Raw genomic sequence first — 25,821 nt, 5'->3', positions numbered from 1 at the left:
AATAGAGTGGAATTTTAGGAAATAGCATGAAAGAATGTTATAATGTCCCCTTCTATCATTGCTAATATAATTATTTTATAAAATATTTTAATAAGACTGTTCGGCTAGATTGTGTAATTTTGTTTTGATCCAAATAGTTAACACAGAGTATAATGGCATTTATTTCATTTCGAGTTGTCAGTCATCTCTGAAGCTCATTTATAGCAGCATGTAGATAAGGAAAATCTTCTTTTAAGCATAGTTTATTAAATGGCAATACTATTAGCATTCAAATTATGCTCAGAATAGGATAAACAGGTACAAAGATCATTAACATATAATACAGACAGTTGGATCTCAGATGGGACTCAGTGGGACCTTTTCAAAAATACCAGAGCTGTCATCAGCAGGTACAATTCATTCACTCAGTCAAACTTTACTCACATTTACATCTGCATAAATCACTAGTAATTCTGAATCACTTGAGAGCTGTGCTCTTGTTTCTACCCCTCACTTACTTTTCCTTGTACTTTTTAATTCAGCCCCTCATGCTTTTCAATCTTTGTAAAATTAGAAAAGCCAGTTATTGGCTTAATGTCTGTTATCAAATCTGAATAAATTTATAAACAATATATCTTTTCATAGACTATGGAAGCAAGAGTGTTTTTGCTCTTGATCTGTAAAGTGAGACTGAGAAGACATAGTTTCAAATAGGATTTCTCAGATAATAAAAATTACTTTGCCTCTGATTTCATCATATCCAGAATACTCCCTTTTTATCTGCATGGTGCTATGATAACAACTTAAATAACATTATGAAGTGTCAGACACTTAATGATAGAGGCAGACAGGAGAAGAATGAATCTTTATATTAAATATCAGGGTTACTTTATTTTGAAAGGAATTATTTTATGCCCTTGAAGACATAGCTGCCTTATTGGCAGTGGTGAAATCTACAAAAATCAAGTAGGCTTGATTCACTCCCAGTTTTACACCAATCCAGCTCAACAGATTTTGATCAGAATTTCAAAGACATTCACAATATTGAATTAATTCAATTCATATCCATGAATTAAATTTGCATGTCTCTCTAAATCAGGCTGAACAATAAAGAAGTGCACAAAAATTACTTCTACTGCACTTTAAAGTCTAATGAGTTGACACCTTTTTCTTTTCTCATGTTTTATTTTTCTATCAACCTTGTTAAATACATATTATTCTTTCATGCTCTTAAGATCAAAGCAAATAGCCATCAACAATCTTTTGTTCACATGAGACAACACTTTTGGAGATGGTTTGTTTGGCCTGGTTAATTAAAAGCATTACCTATCATCCCTGCTTAATTTCTTAAGTTCTTTGCTTAAAAAGTATGTGTGACAATTTTAATGAGCTCTCACTTCTTTCCAGTCTCATGTCTTCTACGGAAACATTGCAAACTGTGCTTTTTGAATGTTACGCAGAGTTTGACTCCATCATCTTGGGTAGACTGTTTGTTTTCCCTTTCTGCTTACAATACTTATCTTGTACACTAATGGAGTCACTCAGAGAGGAGAAGGATGTAGATCAATCCAGTGGAATGAGCAGTTTAAAAAACAAACAAAAGGACATCGCGTACACTATGCTTATATAAAACAGGGAAAATCTCACAAATTTTTGTGGGACTAAAGGTTTGCAGAGGCTCAAAGAGCTTAGGATTCATTCCTGAAGACAGACTTCATCCTACATAGCAGGGTGCTATCTCTAGATCCAGACCCTGGTCACTCAGTGCTGGGAAAGGACTATGGTTCCTTCCACTGCATCCCTACCTCGCCCTTGCCCTCTGCCACGGGCATCCTGCAGATAGAAAATTGGATAGTCATGTCCCTCAACTGGCCTTTAATAGCTGTCTTATGTTCTTGTGATCCAGATGAAGTGCATCCAACATATCTATCTTTTTTGCAGGGTAAGGTCCCAGGCTTGTTACATATGGAATGATATTTCTGAGTTTTTCTTATTACTCTTTGTGTGCAGAAACTTTTTATGGATTTATGTAACTAGATTTTTATCTCTTCCTCATAGCAACTTTGCTTAATTGAGCTGTTTACCCAAAGGTAGCACCTGTGCAATTCAGACAGGGACGTAGGCATCAGCACCAGTCTGATAAGTATTTAAGCATTTTGTAAGTCAGACATGCAAGTTTAGAGTTAGGCTTATGCTTAAGCAATCCCTTGCTGAAACAGGGCTTTATGAACAGCTGTGTCCTGAGTAGCTGATTTCATTCTTCCTTCTCCTTCTTCTTTCACAGGGATGCATTTATCAGATCTTTTGCTTTTTGTCCCTCGGCAGTGACTCATTTACTTATTGAGAGAAGTCCAGTTTTCGTGGCAGACAAAATATTCTACTTGCATTGTACTGGACAAGTTAAACTTCTCAGTCCTGTCACTGTACTTGGACTTGGACTCGTTTTCTGATGCAAATGCTAAGAATTATTATCTATAACCTTCATGCACTCTAAAATGTTGTGAAAAGTAACAGTTTTCAGCAAGCTTTTCAGCAGGTGAGATATGCATTTCACAGTTTCTTTTTACATAGTTTGTTAAAGCTTGGTCTCAAACCCCTTAGAGGAAATATTCCCATTGCCACAATTCCGTTATTTGAAAGACAAATAGAAGAGGACAAAGTGAAGCCCCTTTAAAACCACCCACAGTGTAAAGTCTTTGCTTTGAGGAAGTTTATGGCAATTTTGTTGTTCATGGCAACTGGGTCAGTATTTCACATTTCATGCTTTTTTTTTTTCCTTGCGTTTGAAATGTATCATCTTCATTTTCTGCTGTGCTCTGCTTTCTCATCCGTCTCCTGATACAGATCTCAGTACAGCTGGAAATCACTTACAGTTTTGGGGATTTTTTGGTTTTTTTTGTTCTTTAGTTCCATTCCTCGCTGCCTAATTACTCTGGAGTCCTTTGTGCTTTTACATAAAGTCTGCCTGAGTACCTTATTTACTGCTAGCTCCCTAATTGTCTGTAGGTAGTGTGACCTTTGTTTCAAACAACTCTGAAGCTTTTATTAGCTCATGGTTTCTCTTTACTAAGCTCTGTTTTGATCCATCCAAAGAGCCGTTCCATTTTCAGGCTGCCCAATTGCTGAAATGTTTCAGAACAGTATTCCTTCAGGTCAAATGTTACCTCTTCAGCTCTTGAGTGTGCACAAACCTCTCTTAGTGGATAAACCAGGAAGACGGGAATTATTCAGGTCTCAATTCCTAATGAAGAATAGCAAGAAAAATCTCCACAGAATGCCTGTGCATTCAAAGATTACCCGCTTTATTATTCTGTATTTTTACAGACTCTCTTTTCTGTCCTATTTTTTTTTTCCTCATGCCCATTTCTGGATTCCAATTTGTATCTAGAGCTTTTAGGTGCAACTGCAGTAAAAATAACAGAGAATCAATGGTGACTTCTTATAACTTATTATTCAGGTATCTGATTTATGAACATTTGCTGACTTACACTTGAATCTCTTTTGATGATGTTTGATGAAGCCACCATATGTTAGCTAACCAGTCAATTGAATCAACTATCTTATCCCGAGCAGTTTCTAATGAGGGTGTTTTCTTGTGGCTGGTGCAACCTGATGTGAAGCAATGCATCGTTAACGCAAAGAAAATTACAGAGGCAGAAGTGGAATACTTGCACATGTTTCTTATTTAAAACTGCCTTTGAAATGCTGTCATCAGGTGTGTCCCCATACTGAGAGGCAGAGGGACCCATACTGTCTCATTTTGATGTACAGCATTGTGAAGACAGCAGAAAGGCTCAGTTCTTTCATGCTTATTCGTCCTTTCTTATCCAAAAAATGTTATTTAGTTGATACATCATTATATTGAAGAATGTACTTTATTGCTTCATATTTTGCTCCTCTCCAGTTTAATATGGATATATGATGGATTATTAAACTCAAACTTATTTTCTCATCATTCTACAAATTGCATGCAAGCAATTGCTGCAGTACCTGGTGATTATTGCCAAGGAAACAAAGATTTTTCATTCAAACCTAAATCCCTTCCCCTCTCTGCTCCAGACCCTGGTGACAGAGAGCCCAACATCACAGGAACATCTCAGCTGTGTGATTTTTTTTGTGTGTTTAATGGCTATGATATTACTGCCAGCTTCAACTTCTGCTCTTGTTGTTGTTTGTTTCCTTTAATAATTCGTTACATCATCCAATCTTATGTTGTTAGTAATAAATATTAAATACCAAAACTGCAATTAATGATTTAGATATTTTATTTTTATAAAAGGATTATTGTATTAGATTAAAATGTCAATTAAAAGAGGAATTTAAATAGTATAGCAGTACTTTTGTGAGCCCTGGAATGAACAAGCCATGGTTTCCTGTGGATTTGTGATTTACAGATGGATTCTGTCAGACATAGGAAACGATGGCATTTAAGTGCAGCTCTTCCCTGGTTAGGTGCAGATTCTCTCATGCCTACTAAGGAGTGTACTCATGCAGTCACCACACCAGCAAGAGTCATGCACAGAGACTGTAACCCTATATTCATGAAACTTCCAGGAACTTCATGTCTTTCAGCCCACTCTTCTTCTAAACTCAGAAAAGAAGCGGTCAAGAGCTTCAACATCTACCAGGTGCAAGAGCTAGATGGAAGAACTAACACAAAATTAACAAAACATTGCAAGATAATATTATTTTCTCTTCAAAAGTTCATTACTTATCTAATTCCATTTTCATTTTTTAATTCTCTGCTTTTGATAGATAAGTATTCTATATATTTCTGAAGAAAATCCCAAAACCCTGAGGGGCTGTCCGTGTATGTAAAAGCTAGAAGGTGTTAGGCATGCTGGGAAAGCTTACCTAAGGAAAACATATGTCAGTGTCTGTACTGATTTAGATCCTAAAATATCCCATTGATATGAAGAAGCATATGAAGAAGCTTAGCAATTAATTTTGTCCATAAAACCCAGGAGTACTCCTGAAATTACTATTAAATACAATTTACCCAATACTCTTCAAACTGGTGTAAACAACATAGTGACTAATAAGGTGATTTGAGGGTCCTATGAGACACCGATGTATTTGATTTGGCTCCTTCACTTCTGAGATGGCATTTCAGCATCTCAGCTAGTCTGCTAATATCTTGTAATAATCCTGACAAAATTACACAGACAGCTGGGCTCAGACACAACATTAGTATGGCGTGGGAGTGCTTGGATCTGAAAAAAAAGCCCCTCATGGTAAAATATAGCACAATTTGGTAACAACTTGTATCCTCCTTCTTTCTCTTGAAATCAAAATTTTACTGCAAGAAAGTAAGTTGGATAAGTTAATGGTCGACTCCAGTATGTCCATATAACATTCCTAATATAGAAACCAATAATAAGCAGAGGTGAAAACAGGTTGATACATAATCAGCTTTTTGTAGAAGACACATTATATTGGAAGCATTTCAATATTAAAAGTAGCGTTGTATTTCTGTTACAGTTCATGTTTTTTCTTTTTTTTTTTTCTTGTTTGTTTATTTTTTTTTCCCCAGGGTCATCTTGCTGGAGGATGGCAGTCTCAGGCTCTATAACATCACCAAATCAGATGCTGGGATGTACACTTGTATAGCCACAAATCAGTTTGGAGTTGCCAGAAATTCAGGGAGCCTGATTGTGAAAGGTACTTCAGTATTTTCTGTTGTGCTTTATGAATATTAGAAAGTATGTTCTTTTGTTCATTGAGATGCCCAAGTCTGTGCCAATCAATGCTAACATTGACAGGTTTTTACTTGCACTTTGAAACTGAGCTCTCCACTGCCTGCAGCAAAGAAAACCTCACAATCGCACCATGCCAATGATCCATTTGTTTATCAGGAAGGTCTCCCAAGATATCCACAGAAACATGTAGTAACATTAATAATGATATTTACATTTCCGTGCTGTTTAGACATCGCAGGTAAGGGCTGCACTGATGCAGTCATTAGGCAGACAGAGTTTGAAATGACTCTGAGGCAGTGTGGAGGTTCAGTTTATTCAGCCTATTTGCAATGTGCATCACATCTGAGACTGCAGAACAGTCTTTAAAGCTGGGGTGCCAAAAGGAAATAAGATGTTACAAAGTAAGCTGAAAATCAGGTGGGTTTATTTTATTCAGTGAGGGGCAGATATATCTTGCAGACGTGGCATTCCTGCAGATCCTGAAGCCACCCACTCCTTCTCTGCATCCCAGCTGCTCTGCACTACCTTGGTAAATAACTCCAAAACAAATCACAGCCAAGTAAAAACTCTTCTTCGGCCCTTCACGTGATTTTTGATTCAGAATATTAAAATGGCCACCCTGTACAGCACTCCCCAAGTCTGCACTAGTTTGTACAAACTCATTACTCAGGTGGACTAGTCCAAAGCTGAAGTATGTGAAAAGAAATATTGTTTGTACAGATATTTCTATGAGCAGTATAGGAAATGACTGTGCTCTATACCCTCTGACCTTTGATCTCTGAGAGAAAAGATAAAAGAAGGAAAACTGAGACAAACAATATGTTTGTTTTTTTTTCTCTTTGCTCCCATACAATCTTTTCAATACAGATGTTTTCTTACACAAGTATTCATATTTGTTGATTTTAAATGAGGACAAGTTAAAAAGTGAAACTTCTGAGATTACAGTAAGTGTATTTATCAGTTTTATGAAACAGCTAACAATGTCTGTAGTTACAAGAAGAGCACATTATTAAATGTAATTTGTAACTCTTTCTTTTTTCTTAATATTCTTGTTTTCAGTGACTTCAGAATGGTTACTCCAGCCTGCAGACATGACCTCCTCCCTAACTTACTACATCTGGCAAAAATCTTTTTCATACTCACATTATGAAAGAGCAATTAGCACTGATGCAGTGCAACACACAGTCTGAGACTATGTTACGGCACAGCTAGCAATGAATAAACCAAGAAGTTTAGGGTTTAGGCAGCTCTGATTTCATTAAGATTATATACAATTTTACATATCTCATACATACATCCTAATGGAGCAATATGGGAAAATCACATTAAAACATGAAAAAATATTTTGTTTGGCATTTCTGAAGTTTATTAAAACACTGAGTAACAACACAGTATAAAAATGATCTTGTTTGCAGGGAACATTTGTTTTTGTTTCCCCTCTGGAGAAGTTTTGGCTGTTCAATTATAGGCCTCATTGCTTCAGCATTATTTTCCACTGAAATGTCAGAACTTGGAAAAGCATATCTAATGTGCAAATTAAGTTTATTGCTGCTCATTGAGTTGTTTATTCTTCATGTGAGAAGTCTTTATTATACCTCCAGTACTCACAACATCTTATCTATTTGATCCTCTGGAATGGGATTTGCCATATAATGCATGTCTGCAGCTGCTAAGCAAGATAGATAACGTAGAACCAAGGGCTTTTAAGAAGCTTTTAAAAGTATTTGAGGTGGAAGTCTTAAAGACAACCCCATAAAAGAAGCAAAAAATATCATACAAGTGAACACTTTTACATAAGTGCTATCGCTGGATGTGAGCAGGCTAAACCAAGAGATACTGAAAAACACACCTTGCACGCAAATCCAGTAGAATTTACAAAAAGGCTGTTTTCAACATTTATTTAGTGAAGGCAAATAGGTTCATGGGAATAAGAAAATAGACTTATAAAACCAACAGCATATAGCAGTTAAGATTTGTTGTATTATTGGAAGAAACTGTTATGATGTTCCAAAATACCGGTTCACTAGAATGCTCTTTTTTCTTTTTTTTTTTCCAAAATATTTGTCTTTTCCCCTAAGGAGGCATTCCATAGTTTTTAACAGATAAATGATCTCTGGAATTTTTATTCCTTCTAATAACATTCTATAACAGGATTATTTTTATTCCTTCTAATAACATTCTATAACAGTATTGCAGATGTCTTATTTCTGATCTTTTTGAAAATGTGATCAAATAATGACACAACAAACTACATGACAGACCTAATGAGGCAAACATAGTATTATTGGAATTTTCTGATGAAGAAAAGTTCCAAAAAATTCCCAGGTATTTTCAGTACAACCATCTGGAGCTAATGGCCCCTTCCTGTACAACAGACAAGTGGCTTTGTTAGAAGCTTAAAGATTTTACAAAAAACAAGACATCTTTTTATATTTGTATTCTATGGATTTTGGAATGTAACTGTTGAATCTGATTACAAATTCTATGCAGTCCTGTTGGTATGATTCTTTCTTAGTCTTACTTTGACCTTTCCATAGAAATAAATTGATTTTATTTTTAGTATTTTACTTATTTACAGAACGTTGTAATTGTGCATGGTGCATTGCAGAGGAGTCAAAATGCACTGATCCTGGTGGCCAACCATCCGATACAGGGAAGCATGAGTTACAACATGAGGTGGCAATAAGTCTTGCGGCAGCAGAGGTGATGCGGATCTTGTAAAGGGTAGATATTTTAAAGAAAAATTTGAAGGACAGCGAGTACTCAACACATGGAAAACTCAGCAGTGGTGCAAAGCTTTATTAAAGCTGAATAAACCAAAGTAGAAAAGGTGAATTTCATCCTTGATTTGGAGTTTTAGCAGAGAACCCAATTCAGATGGTATCTTCAGGCTGTCATCAAAGCAGTGTGAAACAGATACATCCAAGTCAGCTTTAAGAAAGACAGATAAAATAGCTGCAGCAGTTTATACCTGGAGCAAGGAGTTCATCTTAGGCTTTAGGGTATATCCAAGAGGCCTGGTAAGCTGACCCCTATAACCGCTGTTTAGTCATATCCAGATATTGAGCTTACTATTGGAAGACTCAGGAAAAATGCTGTTGTCCATCTAATCAATTGGCAATGTAAATGAGCCTTGTTAGGGCCAGACCTTTCCATCCCCAGGGGCAGATACATGGTACAGGAGACAGGAGCTGTGAAGATGACTCTTTGCAGTCATTTCAGAGGAGCTGGTTCCCGCCTTCTGGCTCTCCCAGCGTGACTGCACAGGTCAGACCAGTGGCTACATGAGTTAAGGAAAAACCCAGGCTGATTTGCCTGACCCTTCAACACCATCTTGTAAACCAGGTGTAACCTTTTGCATAATTTAAGAGAAAATATGTGTGGAGACATGTCTCCCACATAGTTAAAGACAGAATGGACAAAACCCAAGTGAAATCTGGGAGAAAGCATACCATGAATGTTCATAGCAATGTAGAATTTCCACTTTCAGGTCAATTGTGGTTTTCAGGGGAAGACTTTGCTTCTTCAGCACCATGTTTCATTGGCTTTAAAAGCTCAGTGTAGAGATGTACATGATTTATAGGTCTAAGGAAGGAGTCTTTATGGTGTGACTTTGAAGGAAGAGATTACGAGTTCGGAGGACCATATCAGCCCAGCAGATCATGCCTCTTCACCTGCTAGTGGCAAAGAGAAGTTTCAGCTATCATTAAAGTAACTTTTTCAATTTTTAATGTATACCAGGTATTGTTTATTTTTTCTTCTTTTAACTTAGGCAGCAGTATTGCAAATAATAGAATTACTCTCTCCAAAGTATTATTAATGCAGTTCTATTTCACCTGTGAGAATAAGACATATAGGAGAAAAAGCAAGAAAAGAAAACTTTGTGGATGTTCTCTGTAGTTCCCAGGTACTTTTCAACATTATTCTGTAAAAGTTACCTGTACTTCACAATGAAATTTCTTCATTTGAGATTTATGGAGACAAGTTCTTTGCCAGCATGTGCTGAAATCAGTGGAGCTGTGCCAGCAAAGAATATGGCCCTTGAATCTTCTGGAATTTATTGCATCTGACACTCTGCTTCCAGGGACAGGAAGAGATTTCTCTAACCTAATGATCGAGTATCTTCAAGACAGTCATATGAGGCCTTAATTTTTCTGCAGTCCTTGGCTTCAGACAAACTGCTGGAGCTGCCGCAATGTCAGTTTTACGTGGTTATGAAGAGCAATCAGAGCATGCAGAGAAATCTAAGAAAGTGTGTTCGAAGTCTGAGCTCTAACTCATTACAAGAATCTCTGACATTCTCTTGATGATGCCAGAAAAAAAAAAAAAAAGCCTGATTTGTTTCTGATCATAAAAATCATACAAGTTCGTTCTTTGTTTTCCTTGGAAAACCGCATGCCTGCAGCAGGTGTATCACTGAAACCAGTGACATCCAGTTTGTTTTTTAAAAGGTTAGCAGAAAACAGAACTTTCTACCTTGTCACTACTTGACCACTGCCATAACAGTGACTCATCCAGTGCAGATTAGATGCTGGGAACAAGCCCTTTAAAGTTTCAGCCCATATTGCCTGTCTGTACCTTCCTGTTAATCAGTTACTGCAATGGTGGTGTTAGTCTGAATGAAAATGTGTTTAATGTGCCCTATCACGCATCAGCCCTTTGGAACAAATGCCCTGATAAAACCAAAATCCTGAATTTTCAGGCACATTTCTAACAGATGGGGTTAAACCGGAACAAACGCTGAAGTCATACAGCTCGTGCAAACTTTCAACTCCTCCTCTCACATTATTTTCAGAACATATTAATATTTTTAATAGATTCTGCTCTCATTTTATTCATGTGCATCTAAAGTCTCACAGTTCTATAACACTTTCATGCACAAAAGCTTTATTCAAGGGAATTGCTTCCAACAAAGTGGTTGTTATCTCTAATCTACCTGCCAGTCATATCGACAAAAGTGAAGCCATATAAACCTATTCCTTTCCCCCTCAGCAAGCTACTACTTCCCTTAATAAGAGCTGCAAGTTGTTTTCTCAGTGTAAGGGGTTAAAAAAGATTACATAAATAGTTTTTCTGTGTGTGAAGATACCTTCTTTGAAGCTGTAACATAAGCAACACTGAGCAGTAAACTAGCACTAACATTAATATAGAATAAGGATCTCAATGAATAAAGCAATTTTGCTTTTGCTGCAGTTTCCCGTAAGGAGAGATTTTCAAGTTTGAAGAACCATTGGCATATTTTTAACAGCCTTAATAATGAAGCCTGCACTTTTTGAGCTGAAATAATATCTATTGACTATGAGCTTTACAAAGTGACATATGACTGATTTAGCATGTTGCCTCTGACAGCTGCTCATTTCAGAGGCATACAGCGTGCTTGTATTGATACTGCAAAAGCAATAGGCCACACACTGGTAAGAGTATTCTGAAATCATCACCATATTAGACATAATTTTTATTTATTCTGGAACATTTGGGCAAATTTTAAATAATTTCACAAATGGTACAAAAGTCATTCAAGATCTACTTTTTTTTATAAGCATATTAACTTTTTTTTATTTTCTTTTTTCTGTCTCCACAGAAAAGACTGTGATTACTATTCCACCTTCTAATATGGATGTAACTGTTGGAGAAAGCACAGTCCTTCCATGCCAGGTGTCTCATGACCCCTCCATTGATGTAGTGTTCACATGGTCATTCAATGGCCATACAATTGATTTTAGTAGAGGAATGCATCATTTTGAAAGAATTGGAAGAGTAAGTTTTTTAACCCCCTTAGTGCTTAACGAAGTTATTTGCCACAGTCTTTAGATAACACAAATATTTATCATAATTCTTCCATCGTTATTTATATGCATGGCAAGTCACTTTCTTTACAAGGGCTGAAGCCATTTATTTTTCTTTCTAAAACTTTATGAAGGAACTTCAGTTATTTGTGAAGCCATAATAAAAATGTCCAAATGAAAGAAACTGATGATAGTTATGAATATTTTAATTTAAAAGCTGAAGTTTTTATTAATATTGAGCAATTTATAAAAATGTCCACTATGGAAAGCATGTTGTGAGTGATTAGTTTACTTTCTTTGTATCTCCAGGAATCTGTTGGGGATTTGATGATAAGAAATATTCAGCTACATCATTCTGGGAAATATGTGTGCATGGTACAAACAACTCTAGACAGTCAATCTGCAACAGCAGAAATAATTGTAAGAGGTATGTCTGTTAAATATAGACACATATATCTTCTGGAGAAATTAGAAATTCTAAACATCAGCTGTTTTTTAAATGGTTCCTAGGATATCAATTCAACATTTCAACAGTGAAATGTTATATATCTTGTATGCTTGGCCCCGAAACTGGATTGAGATTCTGGCCAGCACAATCTTAGTGTGCAGCTAACTCGGGGAGATCTGTGCAATTCTGCCATGGCCTCTTTGGAAGGTAAACTTTTCTGCCACACAGGTCAATATGGCAGGGCATTGGAAAGTCCTCCACTTTCAGCAGGTTACTGTCACCTGCTCCTTGCTGGGCATCTCTGGGTCACTGTGCAGGCTGGAAAAAAAAATGAGACCTCATTAATTTCCACTGTTTCAAGATAATATGAAAAATAATTGTCTGTAGTCAACTACTAATCTTTTTACTGCCAGAAGCAAGAGAAATGCTATGATGGGAATAGATCCTCTAAACTCCTGCAGAAATCTGTATAGTGCACCATTTTATGATTTTATAAACCTCAGGTTTGCTAAAATTCAGGAGGAATTCTGAAAATGTTTGGTGTTTCAGCAAAAGACGCATTGGATAACTTTCTTTGTGAGACAAAAAAAAAAAAATCCCTTGTCTGCAGTTTTAGAAACATAAAGATGTTCATTTTCCTGACTCAAAACTCCTCATTAATTTAGAAAAAATATCATACAGGCATGAAACCATCATTTAGAGATTGTGCTGCTTATATGAAACTGCAGCTTCATTAATAATTCCACTGACTTGAGAAAGTAAGAGTTGCCCAACCCAAGCCAGTAAGGAATCTTCTCTTCCTAATACCTTCACCTTAAAATGCTAATCGTATTAGGCCCCCCAGGTCCACCAGAAGATGTTAAAGTTGAACATGTTTCTAGCACTACTGCTGTATTATCCTGGAAGTCTGGAATAGACAATAATAGCCCAGTCCAGATCTACAGTATTCAGATGAGGACTCCTTTCTCAGTTGGATGGCAAGCAGTTGCAACAGGTGAGCAATTTGAGAGTTACCGTGTATTTTTTGTACATATGATTAAGTACTCCAAAAATAATTTGTCATTACATGTTTATTTTGTCTTTAGTTCCTGAAGTCATTAATGGTAGGACTCACAAGGCAACAGTGGTTGACTTAAACTCTTGGGTTGAGTATGAGTTTCGTGTGGTTGCCAGCAATAGTGTTGGAACTGGGGAGCCAAGCAGACCATCAGCTCTACTGAAAACTAAAGCAGCAGGTAAGTCCCTAGTTTCCGACAGTTTTTTTCCACACAGGCAGATTGCCAGCTCCCAAGTCTGAGAATTTCACTGCAGCAGAGCCACTCAGTCCTACAAGGTTACTTACATATCTGTCTGACAGTTTAGTCTGTGACTGCTATGGCTTAATGGCAGCAGGCCTGTGCTATGGATGCAAGGGATGCTTGGACATGATTGAGGTATGACACACTTTGCTCTCTGGTATGAAGATCACTCGGGCCAGTAAAAAAGGCTGGAGCTGGCCTATGCTTCCTCCCTTTGATATGTCCCAAAGTATATCTAATCCCCATGCCTGAACACAAGCTTTCATTCAAGCAACTGGGGAGTAGCATTTGTTTTCTTTCAATTATAAGTGAATTTATACCATGCTTAGGGACTTGTATAGAAAATTATAAAGCCAGCTCTCTGGCATATTCTAACACAAGCATGTAGTGCCTTTGCTGCAGAGGGTGTTTGATTTCTGAGCATCTGTGCAGACAGGATATTGGCTTTAACTGGAGGAAATAAATTAGAGCATCCAAAGCCCAGTGAAACTAATGGCTTTCACTGACTCCAGGGCTGGATCCTTACTATCTGCCTGTCTAAACTTTATATATTTAACTTCTGGGACTTGAAACCTCATAGGAATAAGACTCGTTCTTGGATGACCGACACTGTCAGTCCTTTGACCTACTCAGTTTGCTACAATTTATTTGGAGCCCAAACCTTTCATTTGTTTTATATTTCTCCCAGCCCCCTGCTTATCAGCTCTCTCCCATCTATAAAATCAGTATTTATAGGATGGAAAACAGTCGAGCGTAAACAGCTTGTACACTCTACTCTTCATCTTCCTCTCCATCTTCCTCTCCGTCTTCCTCTCCGTCTTCCTCTCCGTCTTCCTCTCCTCTCCTCTCCTCTCCTCTCCTCTCCTCTCCTCTCCTCTCCTCTCCTCTCCTCTCCTCTCCTCTCCTCTCCTCTCCTCTCCTCTCTTCCATTTCTCTATTTATCTCGTTTACCAAGCTCTGAAGTTTGGCAAGCTGCATTTCAAGCCAGAACTCAAAATACAGTGTTACACATTATACCTCAGAATATATATATATACTTGGAATGGTGGACCCATTTGTTTCTCAGAATACCTACAATATTTGTCCCAAGGCAGAATTACTTCAAAATATATTAGATCAGCTGATTTAAATTTAATAAGTTCTTTTTCGTGTTGTTGAACGAAATACTGAGTACTGATGCCAGAATGGACTATTTGCTCAGTGGAACACCAATTTGTATAGATTTTGTCAGCTTTCCAGGTACAGAGAGACATCTGATGCATCTTATCAGCCATCAGGATTTCTTGGCCAGTGTGGCAGTAAAGTAGATAGTAGGCTGCTCCCAAGCAGAGGGAAGAGCCTGAGACCCTCCAGCCTGGAAAGATGCACTGATCCTGCCTGGGCTTAGGTGTCCAGGGGATGCATGTCCGAGTGGTCCCTGAACCCTTCCAGCCAGAGAACTACAGGAAACTTTCACATGCAAGAAGTAAAGGACAATGTGGAAAAGGAAGGCTAAGGAAAAGCTGGATTCAGGAAGAGGCCAGATTTTCTAAATTTCCCAGTAGAGTATTGCAGATATGTGTTTTCCATTATATGATTGATCATAAAGTCAAAATTAATCTTGAGAAAGTCTTTCTTGCTGTTGCTACCTTGGGACTTTGTAAAGTGTGGTATTCAAAACCACCTATACAGTCAGTAAAAACTTCCATGTTTCAAAGTTTTTGTTTGTTTGTTTGTTTGTTTGTTTGTTTTTTCTTTTTTTAATTAGAGGTATTCACAAGGCTGGGGCTGGAAAGAGAAAGAAACAATAAAATTAATATTATTTATCATCGTAATAGCATAAGGAACACTATTTCTTTACAGTGTAGCCTCATCTGAAGTTTAACAAAAGGAATAGGAAGACTCAGTTCAGGCTTAGTTACTCAACCTCTTCACTGTCTCTCAAAACAGTTCTATGTGGTGGGAGAAGTAACATTATATTTGATTTTTTATATCAAAACAGGAAACTGAGAACAGTATGACAGTGTGGACAGCAAAAGACTGGCCATGAAAGGGTGAATTTGAACTTGACTGTTGTAATAGCTATTTTTCCAGCTGAAATCTGAGCATTAGTAGATTTGTGGATGCAAATGAGCCACTGTTCATTTCATTAAAATGAAGCTGAGAATTAATTGAGCCTCTGTTGGTGCACTCAGCTGTAAATTTTCATCTGTTTCTCAACTATGACCCAGTTGAGGCTCTGCTGAGCACTAGTACAAATTTCTTCCCCATGCAAATGTAGTAAATAGTCAACACATTTAACACATGAACTAATTGAGGATCAACTGGTTCATGAAACAGTGAAACATGAGGCTTGAAAGTCTGTTTTGTCATTTTTTCCTTTAATGCTGCTCTTTTCAGTCTTAGACTATTTGCCTCTGATGTGCACAAAGACATTGATTGTGACTGACAAAATTGAATACCTATGCTAAACTCTCTGGAAGACCCTGGTCCGTTTGCACTTGCACTCATTTTTGTGACTGCACAAAATATTGAGAAAGTTCTACATTTCTTGAGAGGATGAAATCAGATACAGATTTATATGCGGACTTGAATCTAAAAGTGTGTGTTCACACAAATTTCTGTGAACTTAAAGGGCTATTGCCTTTATTGCCTCTACTGTAGTTTGGCTAATGCTAGGTGGAAGACATGGGGAAGGGTAGATGGACGTGGCAAAACTTGCCAAAATATCTGAAAAATCTTTTGAGATATAACTGTCCCACTTGTTCTGACCCTGTCTTCAGTCAATTTTTCAGACAGTAAGAGCTGAACGGAACAAAGGGCATGACAAAACAATCTTGAAATTTCTAAAAATAGTACCAAGCTTTTGGAGATGTCAAAGAGTACAAAGGTCCTCTTATAGGAGGCTTCTGTCTCAATCAGTTCCAGGGTTGTCCTCTTTTTTATACTTCTTCAGCAACTGAAAAGGAAGATGATATCATCCTTGCAAGTAGATCTACAGCAAACTATACAATAAGAACAAGGCTAATCTGTCGAAATTCCATCCATTACATCACAATCCAGTTTCCCAAAACTGCCAGTATTTATAGGCTGATGGAGTGGGCATGTGTATGGAAATACAGAGCAAGAGGCAAGAAATGCTGGTGTTTTCTTTGCCTCTTCACCAAGAGTCATTTGAGTGATGAGAAGCTGCTTCGGCCTGGAACACCAGCACATTGCTTGACCTTGCTGTACCTATGGTGCCACACATCTGGGTCAATACTGGGGAAATCAAGCTCTAATCAATGAAACTTGGACACTTAGAGACTTAGGAGAAGAAGGAAAGCAAATTACAAGTTTTGAATTTCTGAAGAAAAGCATACAGCCAATTAAAAAAATTACTATATTGATCCAATAACATGTTTACTGAACAAATGCATAATTAGTAAATCAGTAGTGTTGCAGCTACAGTCTGAATGGAACATCATTTTGCCAATTAGTTGATGAGGCATAATAATGTCAGATACTTGATGCTACTAGCTTCTTTAATTAATTTTTTGAACCAGGGTGCTTATGTATCAAATACGTCTGTGGCTTCAACCTTAGAAACTTGAAAATGTGTAAACATAATTTCAGTTGATTTAAAACGCACCATTATATAGTATAGTCCCTGTTCTACATGTTGAAAAGCAGAATCACTGTATATGAGCTAGGAAAAGCTCTAACCATCCACTTAACAAGACCCCCAGCAGTAGCAGTGGGTAGTTGCAAGCACCAACTATCTTTTCTTCTCCAGTTCCTGCTGTGGCACCAACAAACATCAGCGGAGGAGGAGGGAGCCGTTCTGAGCTGGTCATCACATGGGAGGTAATTGTTAGCTCAATTAGTCTAAGCTGTCTAATGGGGAAGAGTCCATGGATGAAAGCACAGCTCTGCTCAAATTCAAAGGCTTTTGGTCATGGACTTTGGCTGAGCCTGGATTTTATCCTGCATATGGAGAGAAAGCAGACTGTAAGATATACAACAAGTTTTCTGTGTTATAGTGAACAATTTATAAAAATAAACAGTTTAAGAGGCATATTATAAAGATGTTTAGAAGTCTGTATAACCCTCTTATCTTCATTGTACAGGAGGTGCTTAACACACTAATCTGCTTGGCCGTTTTTCTGCATTAACATTTTTCATACTTTTGTTTACATGTTTTTCATTCTGGAGCACTGTGCTGACAAGACATATCCTATTATGCGTTAAAAGAGATGAGCCCTCTAATTCTTCAGTACTTCAGCGAGAGGAGAGAATATACATTTTCAGAACAGTTAATACCATACTACAAGTTGCAATGGGTGAGTGCAGGTCATTTCAGAGAGTGGAAACCAAGTGCTGTGGGTAGGAGCCCTTCTTCTCCAGCCACCCAGCAGCCTTCCCATGGGCATCACGATGAAGGCAGGTACATCTTGCAAAGCCCATGCAGTGATGGGGCAGGTGCTTGGTCAAGTCTCCAACCCCTATGGAAAAAAATTCCAAATAACACAGCTCCCACCCTCTGGGTTTTTCATTGCTGCTGAAAAACTCCTGTGAAATTCATATGACTCACCTAATAAAATCTTATCTCTGACTCTGAGGGCATCTGACTGAAGTAGGAGCTACTCCATGTCATTGGCAGCACCCAGCCTGGAGGTCAGGGGCCAGGCAGCCCTGTCATGAATCTTACTATCAGGCATGACTGTCTCAGAGGCTGCAGAAGATGACTTCTGTTTAGTTTCTAATTTGGGACAGGGTCTCCAAAGACACAGTGGTGCCTTAGTAAGTCCTGGAAAATGAAAAATGTTTCTTCATGAGAAAAAAAAACCAGACTTCTAGTTCAGCTTAAGCAAGGAAAACAGTCTGCTTTCTCCCTTCTTTTTTTTTTTCTCAAAGAAATAATTAAGCTCAGGTATACAGTTTGAAGGAAAAGCAAAGGGATTAAATTAAACTAAAAGTGATGCTTTTCATCAGCTGATAGAATTATCTGTGTTTTCCTGTATGGTAAACACGGTGCCATTTAACCAGCCTTTTAGAAGAGGAGGGGAAGTAATAGGAAAAAAATGAGGTCAAAAAAAAAAAATCCCCACTAGATCATATTGCCAATGCTTTCCCTTCTCTGTCTTCCCAAACAGAGTGAAACTTCACTTTTACTGAACTAAGTTTTCCTCCATATGCATCTTTTGCACTATTGTTTCATTCTCTCCTCTACTGATCTACTCTTTGGGAGCAGAACATGAAAATCGAAAACAACCTGAGAGATCTCAATCAAATTATCCTATTGGACTCCATAGTGTGTCCTGAAAAATAGTCAGAGAAATACTAATTATGCCACGCTAACAACACTGAACATGATTCTCCAGCTTTCTGTGATGAACTCACTAAACATCTTGATTAAATCTGACTCCACAGAAGCCTCAAAAACAAATTAAATGCTCTAGGAAGTAGCCTGAACTCTTATAAATCCACAGCACACCATCATCACTCACACTTAACTCTCTCAGGACTGGAAAAGAGATAGAAGGGAGCATACCGGGGAATTAATGTTTGTAAAACACTTAAGACACATTTGTAATAGAAGCCAGGCCAGGGTTATTATTAGCATTTGAATAAATTTATGAAGAAAAGAATAAAACAAGTGCCCTGAAATCTTCTGATGTACTTTGTGATTTTTTTTTTTTTTTTTTTTTTTTGCATCTTCTCATACTGTTAGTGCTCCCAGGAGTTTCTCTGCGTGATAGGAGCCTGGAGCCGGGAACAGTTACAGCCACCGCAGTTCTGCCCCTATGTTTTTTCTCTCTTTGCACCATTTTTCATGACTGCTTTTCTGTTCACCTTACTTGCATGCGAACATCTAAAATAAATGAAGTTTTGCTGAGAAATGCTTCCTTCCTCAATGTACTACTGTTCTTTTCTTGTTTCATAAGTGTTCTCTTGCTTTAAGATGCCAATGGGGAAGCATTATTATCCTGAGAAAACAAAGAAGTTCATGCTGGACACAGAGTTGATGTAATTGCCTGTTCAGCATGAGACATTAATACATATCTTGACATGAGATTTTATTAATAGAAACATTAATTTTGCCTTGTTGACTTGTAATGTTTCTGTTCTGAACAAATAAGAATATGCTCATGCACTTGAGACTTTCATTTGTGCTAAAAAAAATATGTAAGTAGTGTACTCATATGCAAGCAGTTATACAACTGATGCACACTTTCGTGTATACATTTGCTCCTTTCCCAACTATATTTTTTCTTTAAAAATAATTTATTTAAAATTAGTATTCCTATACTCCTTTGCAGGGGCAATTCAGCTACAACCAGTGCTGAGCGAAATGCTTTTAATTTTGAAAACTTCATGCCTGAAAGAGAATAACTCTAATGGAGCTCATCAGATCTTTTGTTTCTAAATTGATTGCCTCAATAGATTTATTATTCTTATTTTTATTTCAATAAAACATTGACTGATGGAGCAAACATTATTATCTTCTCTAAGGCACAGTCAACTAAATCAATACCACTAAAATATACTCAGAGAATGAAGATTCAATTAAAACAGTGTGTACTTGCAAATGCTTATTGACTGACTGCCTTGTCACTTCAGCCAATTCCAGAAGAACTACAAAATGGGGAAGGTTTCGGCTACACTGTTATGTTTCGTCCTCTTGGCGCAACAACCTGGACAAAAGCAGTGGTGGCTTCAGTAGAAGCAAGCAAATACATTTATAGGAATGAAAGCATTACACCTCTCTGTCCTTTCGAAGTGAAAGTTGGTGTCTACAACAATGAAGGAGAAGGAACCCTGAGCTCCATATCCATTGTCTACTCAGGAGAAGACGGTAAAGTGTGTTACTCTTATTAGTAATGGTTGTGTAGGGCCAATAGCCTGTTCAAAGTTGCTCATTGAAGACTGACAACAGAGGCACATGACAGAAGGTGGAAAGTGGAAGCAAACAAAAGCAAGGGGCAGATTTTCAGAATCTCTTGAAATAGACAGCGTGTTTGTCCCTAAACCCACTGAGTTGGGATGAGAAAAATCAGGAGATGCTACAAGTAGTTTATCTCTTGGAGGTTCTAGCTAGTCGGAGTACTCAGTGCAGCTGATCTCTGAAAATCTGTTCCAGCTTATGGGTAATGACCAATTCTGAGAAATTCCAGTTTTGTTGACAAATAGACAGCCAAACTGGGGATTCACACCAGGTTTCCCAAGCCTCTGCCTGCTGATTCCTCCAAGAATTTCCTTTTCTTGAGTCTCCCTCAGTTTTGACATAATACCTTTTTGGTAACACACCTCTTCCACCAGCTGTGTTTTCTCCCATCACCCAGAGCCACAGATAGCACCAGTGGGGACTTCAGCACTGAGCATTTCGGCGGCGGAGGTGGAGATCTCCTGGCAGCCCATTGCATGGAACCAGCACACGGGCAGGGTGCTCGGCTATGAGGTGAGGTGGCTGGTGCTGGTGTCTGACACCGTACAGATGTTCTTTTCCAGCCATATTTGTATTCTGGTTCCTTCTCCCTTGCTTTCGAGTCAACAGACGATGAAGCTCTTCACCCAGCTCTCATTACCAACATTTCACCTGAGATCATCACAAGCATTTACAGACCAGGACTGCAATTCTGTCCCAGTCTTTTGTAATGCAAATTAATACCTCAAGATTAATATTTTTGATGGCTACTATAAAAGGGTTCACGCTTGACTCCAGAAAACAAAACTGATTGCCCCATCCTTACATAGCTGTAATGCTGTCTGAGCATGATGGGGTACTTGATAGTTTGGGGACATGCACATGGCCTATACTAGTGCTTACAGAAGAAATCAGGATAAATGCACATCGCTACTATCCAAAGCTTGCACTGCAGCATATTTGAAAGGCTTTTGGCTTCTCACTCCTATTCATAGTGAGCACTTGCTTACTTACTAATAACTGACAGGTTTTTTGCCCTGTGCACTGGGATGTGATGGCATCAAGTCCAGGGAGAGATCCAGGGACAGACACTTCAGGGTCTGAGCAGAGGAAGCTGTGAGGAAGCTGTGGTGCATCTGGCTTCACTCTGGTCTCCAGCAACTGATGGGAGCAGAAACCCTGTGTCAACGGGATCTGACATCCACAGGACAGACCAGAGGCGCTTCCCATGGGGTGAGAAGGGGGCAGATTTTTGTATTAAAAGCTTAAATACTTTGAAATAACTTCAGATATGATTCCTGGGCATTTTACTTGCACAATAAAACTTTTTTTTTTTTTTCATAAGATAAAACAAGAGTAAATTAAATCAGAAATTCTTTAAATTCTGTCCTATCATTACAAATGTAGAAATGAAGGCAATAGGACTTTTATACAGTACACAAACCTACCTAAATCAACTACCCACTGAAAAAAAAAAAACAACACAGGTCTAAATAGCTGTAATTGAATCAAAACTAGAGGCAAGATACAAACTAATTAAAAAACTTCTCAGATGACTGAGATAAATGGGGTTTTTGTATCTTTTTTTTTTTTTTTAAATGTGTTCAAAACACAAAACCAAACAAGCTTTTAAAATTTCTCACATTATCAACGTATTCCTTTTGGACATCTATAAAGCTAAGGATTTAATTTGCTTCCTTAATTGGAATTCAGTCTCTGAAATTTTATTTCTTGTCTATAAATATGTATGATTGGTTTTATTTCCTAGTAGTTTTGAAAATGAAAAATCCTGTATTCCTTGAAATCTTCATTGTCAACATGTCTGCTTCCCAGCCAAATCTGTAACTGATGGAAAACAATGAATTGCCTGTTCTTTGTTCTTGCTTTTCAGGTTTTATATTGGACTGATGATCCCAAGGAAAGCACAGCTGGTAAAGTCAGAGTCAATGCGAATGTGACAGCCAGAAATATCACAGGACTAAAAGCTAACACGGTGTATTTTGCAACAGTTCGAGCTTACAACACTGCAGGGACGGGGCCCTCTAGTACTCCAGTAAATGTCACCACTAAAAAATCACGTGAGTATTCAATTTCATACAACAAATATTGCAAACTCCCAAGTGTGATAGTGACATTTCAGCTTACCCTGACCCATCTCTGCTAAATGTTGCAACATCAAAGAAAACTGGATCCCAAATTTCTTCAGAAAATTAAACAACAAAATCTGTGAGTAAGAAACATCTCTCTTCCCTGACAATATTTTTATGGTCGCCATCAAGCTTGATCAGACTCTGGTGTTTAAGACTTTAATGTAACATTTAGTTTGGGCTCTAGTTCTTTTTCAATGGAAGCCAAAATTTTTATCAACTTAAATCAGACCTGGGAAGGTTATTTCATTTACCCTATTCTATTTGTATGGTAAAGGAATTCTGTACACCTACAAAATTAGATAGCACTGATGTTTATTTTCCTATAGAGTAAAAACTGTTAAGAAGGAATTCATTTTGCATTGCAACAGCATGACACTTGCTTTCAGGAGATTTCAAAAGAGATGCAGAGTCAATAAAAGGAAGAAGTTCCACAGATCAGATAGTAGATTATAGTGTGGAATATGGGTTTGTTGTTTTAAAGAAAACTGTTGAATGCCTCAAATACAGTGGTTTTTTTGAGACCTCTAAACTGTGCACTACAGAGGGTAGTATATGGGATACATTCATAAAAATACTATTTAGTCATTACAATTTCATGTAAATAACATAAACCAAAATTAAGTCAGAGAAGGTATTTCTCATAGACTCAAACAGAACTCTTGTCACAGGCGATTTCTTAATGGAAAATAGACTCAGCTTTGGAAATTATTCTCTATATTCCTATGTGCCTATGTATGAAAGACAAGTTAGAGACATGGCAGTCAAGTAACAAGACATATAGAAAATGAATTTGCTTTTGCTTTACATTGACTTCATCTTCTGTCAAATTCAGGATTGTGCTAATGGTTCATTTAAAAATTAAAGTCAAAATAACCCTTTTAATATTTAAAAACAGATATTAAATTTTTAAGCTCTATTCTCTGAGAGATGCAAGCACTTTCAATATGAATAGACATAATACGTCAAGAGAATATAAACAATGTACATATTCAATAGGAGCTTTCATTTCAAGGTAATAGATCTGTTTTCCTGCTTGTTTTTGAGGATTTCTACAATGTTGTGTGCATGCCATTATTGTTGTAGGCACTAAACAAAACTAAAATAGTCCTTCTACCAAAAAGGTGCAATTCTGACACACACTTATCTAAGATCAATTTGAGGTCTAAGTTGATACCCTGGTTTAAGTTTATACTACTGAGGAAAGTGGAAATTATGTCTTCTGTCCATGAACATACTGCTCTACAGGAGCTGTTGTGAAGCTCAGCTCTTCTGTTTCTTTACTTTCTTTAAAGCAATTTCTTTGCTTTTTCATTTTCTTTACAAATACGTGTATATATCAATATTATGAATACTTCACGAAGATGAAAACTCAACTCAGTACAGCGAAAAAGCTAAATGTTACGTAAAGCGTGACAGTAATGTCATTAACTTAATAAACTTAAGCATATATTTGGGACTACTGTTATTCTTAACAAAGTTGATTACAAGGACATAGTTGTAAAAATTGTCTGTTAGTCTTACATTTGAAGAACTGTTTGCAGTGTTTTTGCTTGTCGGTATAACTATGAAATTGGGGGAAGTGCTACATTGCTGCCTATTCTGGTTCCTGGCTGTGTAGCAAAACCAAGTAATTTTGGTTTTTAAATCGTCTTGTGGTTTTTCAGCCCAAAGACTATGATTTAAGATGGTTTCAAGTGCTATGCTGAAAATCTTGGAATAAGGCAGTATCTACCCATATTTGGGTGCTCCCAAGACTTTTCAGAGTACAGAGTCAATTAAATATTTGACATCCTTTGCCTCTTCTGAGTTTTTTAGTATCACATTCTTAAAAAATATCTGCTAAAAGGAACAAAGAGGTTTCAAACAATATTTAAATAAATTTCCAGTTTTATGTATGTGAATCTATATAAATACCTTCAAAAAGAAAGTTATATTTTTCTGTCACTGACAGTATGGCTCATATTCACCTGGGTGGTCCACTTACAGTTCCTTTCCCTACTGATGGGATGGATTAAACTTCTTCACAGTTATAAAATAGATAGATATGAAAGAACAGGCATCATCAATTTATTCTGTCTCCATGGGAAATGAAATAAATTGTGGAATATTACCAAATCAACAGTACCTTCCCAGTTAAAAATGTTAATCATCAATATATAGTAGAAAAAAAAAAGGGTCACAGAAGTTAAGCATTTGAAAGTCAGGTCTGGGACACTCACAACCTGTTGCTCCAAATCTCCTCTCCTTTTTCTTAATTCTGTTCAAGAACTTATTTCCCCTAACACCCTCAGCACTGTCCTTCCAGGCAGGGTCCAGGAGGATGCACCATGGAGAAGGATATTATGTGTTGTTCTGAATCTGAGATACAGTTCAAAGGCACAGTTTCAACTTCACATGTTCACACAGGATTCAATTTCAGTCACTTGTAGGCAAATTTTCAAAGTCCTGGTACTTAGGCATAAAAAGCCTTTGAAAAGCTACTCTTAGCCTATTGTGCTGAGAATTTATAAAATCCTACAATGTTTCATTACAGATCACATGGAGACTTTAATGTGTAGCTCTTTGTAACCTGTCCTCATGGCTGATGGAAATCTTGTCTTTTGTATTCTGCTCTTGGTTTCAGCTTTTTCTGAAATCCATAGAACAAAACATTTTGTAGCACATTAAAATACAGATAGGAACAACACAGTACTTAAACAAAATCCATCAAATATAACTTGAACTGTCAGATGCTGTCAGGCTTTTCCTAATTTCAAAAATGAACTCTCACAGTAAGTGGTTTTGTGCTATGAACAGATCTTTATTCAGACTAATACGAGAGCAATGATGGACTGGAAAATATTTCTTACTCTTCAGTTTGAATCACCCATGCATTTGCTACTTCCATGTCAGCAGTTCCTTCAATTACACTATGCAAATTAATATTCAGTTGTATCTTGTGATTATCATAATATTTTGTTTTTAAAGCGCCAAGTCAAGCCCCTGTAAACATCGCCTGGAAGCTGACAAATTCCAAAATCTGCTTGAACTGGGAACATGTGAAAACAATGGAGAATGAATCAGAGGTGCTGGGCTACAAAGTAAGTCATATCTTTATCTCATTAATCAGACATTATTTATAATAGAGCTACAAAGAGTGACCTGTTGAAAAGTGACTGCTATTGTCTGGAAAACAGTGACTTTTCTGGAGTTATTGGGGTGATTGGCTAACATTTATACAAATGGAAGGATGGCTGTGTTCATTTAGAGTAGGACCTCTTTATCCTGACACAGGGGTTTTCTGTCCCCACTGCTGGATCTGTCTTGTCCCATTTCCATTGTAATCTCACTCATGTGAGATTCTTGCATGCAGATATTTTTTGGGGAAGGTGTTTCACATGTATATAAAAAGTAGAAAACAGTCTCTTAAGCATTGAAGACAGGCATAAAACACATTTAAAAGTTTTCACTCTCTGGCAATTCACAAATGTACCTTTGAAAATAGATAGGAAGATACTCATGTAAAGACAGATGTGAGTGAAGTAAAAAGCAATTCCATAAATCTATTTTTTAAGGGAATGAAAATTTAGTTTAAA

The 25,821-nt window shown here is 37.3% G+C and overlaps 1 protein-coding gene across 4 annotated transcripts in view; it reads left to right on the top strand.

Annotated features, from left to right (window-relative positions):
• The window catches only part of LOC136105729 (contactin-6), a 143,537-nt gene that overhangs the window by 115,050 nt on the left and 2,666 nt on the right, over window positions 1-25,821 (top strand). For all 4 annotated transcript variants that reach the window (XM_065845508.2, XM_071813213.1, XM_071813210.1 and 1 more), the window contains 10 exons: window positions 5,513-5,640; window positions 11,260-11,435; window positions 11,774-11,891; window positions 12,748-12,906; window positions 12,998-13,147; window positions 16,965-17,035; window positions 19,793-20,027; window positions 20,515-20,630; window positions 21,988-22,174; window positions 25,214-25,326. In XM_065845508.2, coding sequence (XP_065701580.1) covers window positions 5,513-5,640; window positions 11,260-11,435; window positions 11,774-11,891; window positions 12,748-12,906; window positions 12,998-13,147; window positions 16,965-17,035; window positions 19,793-20,027; window positions 20,515-20,630; window positions 21,988-22,174; window positions 25,214-25,326 — 1,453 coding nt within the window. The remainder of the gene's footprint in view (window positions 1-5,512; window positions 5,641-11,259; window positions 11,436-11,773; window positions 11,892-12,747; window positions 12,907-12,997; window positions 13,148-16,964; window positions 17,036-19,792; window positions 20,028-20,514; window positions 20,631-21,987; window positions 22,175-25,213; window positions 25,327-25,821) is intronic.

The sequence above is a fragment of the Patagioenas fasciata genome, chromosome 10 (assembly GCF_037038585.1).
Source record: "Patagioenas fasciata isolate bPatFas1 chromosome 10, bPatFas1.hap1, whole genome shotgun sequence".
Taxonomy (NCBI): domain Eukaryota; kingdom Metazoa; phylum Chordata; class Aves; order Columbiformes; family Columbidae; genus Patagioenas; species Patagioenas fasciata.
This window is presented reverse-complemented; position numbering and strand designations above follow the sequence as displayed.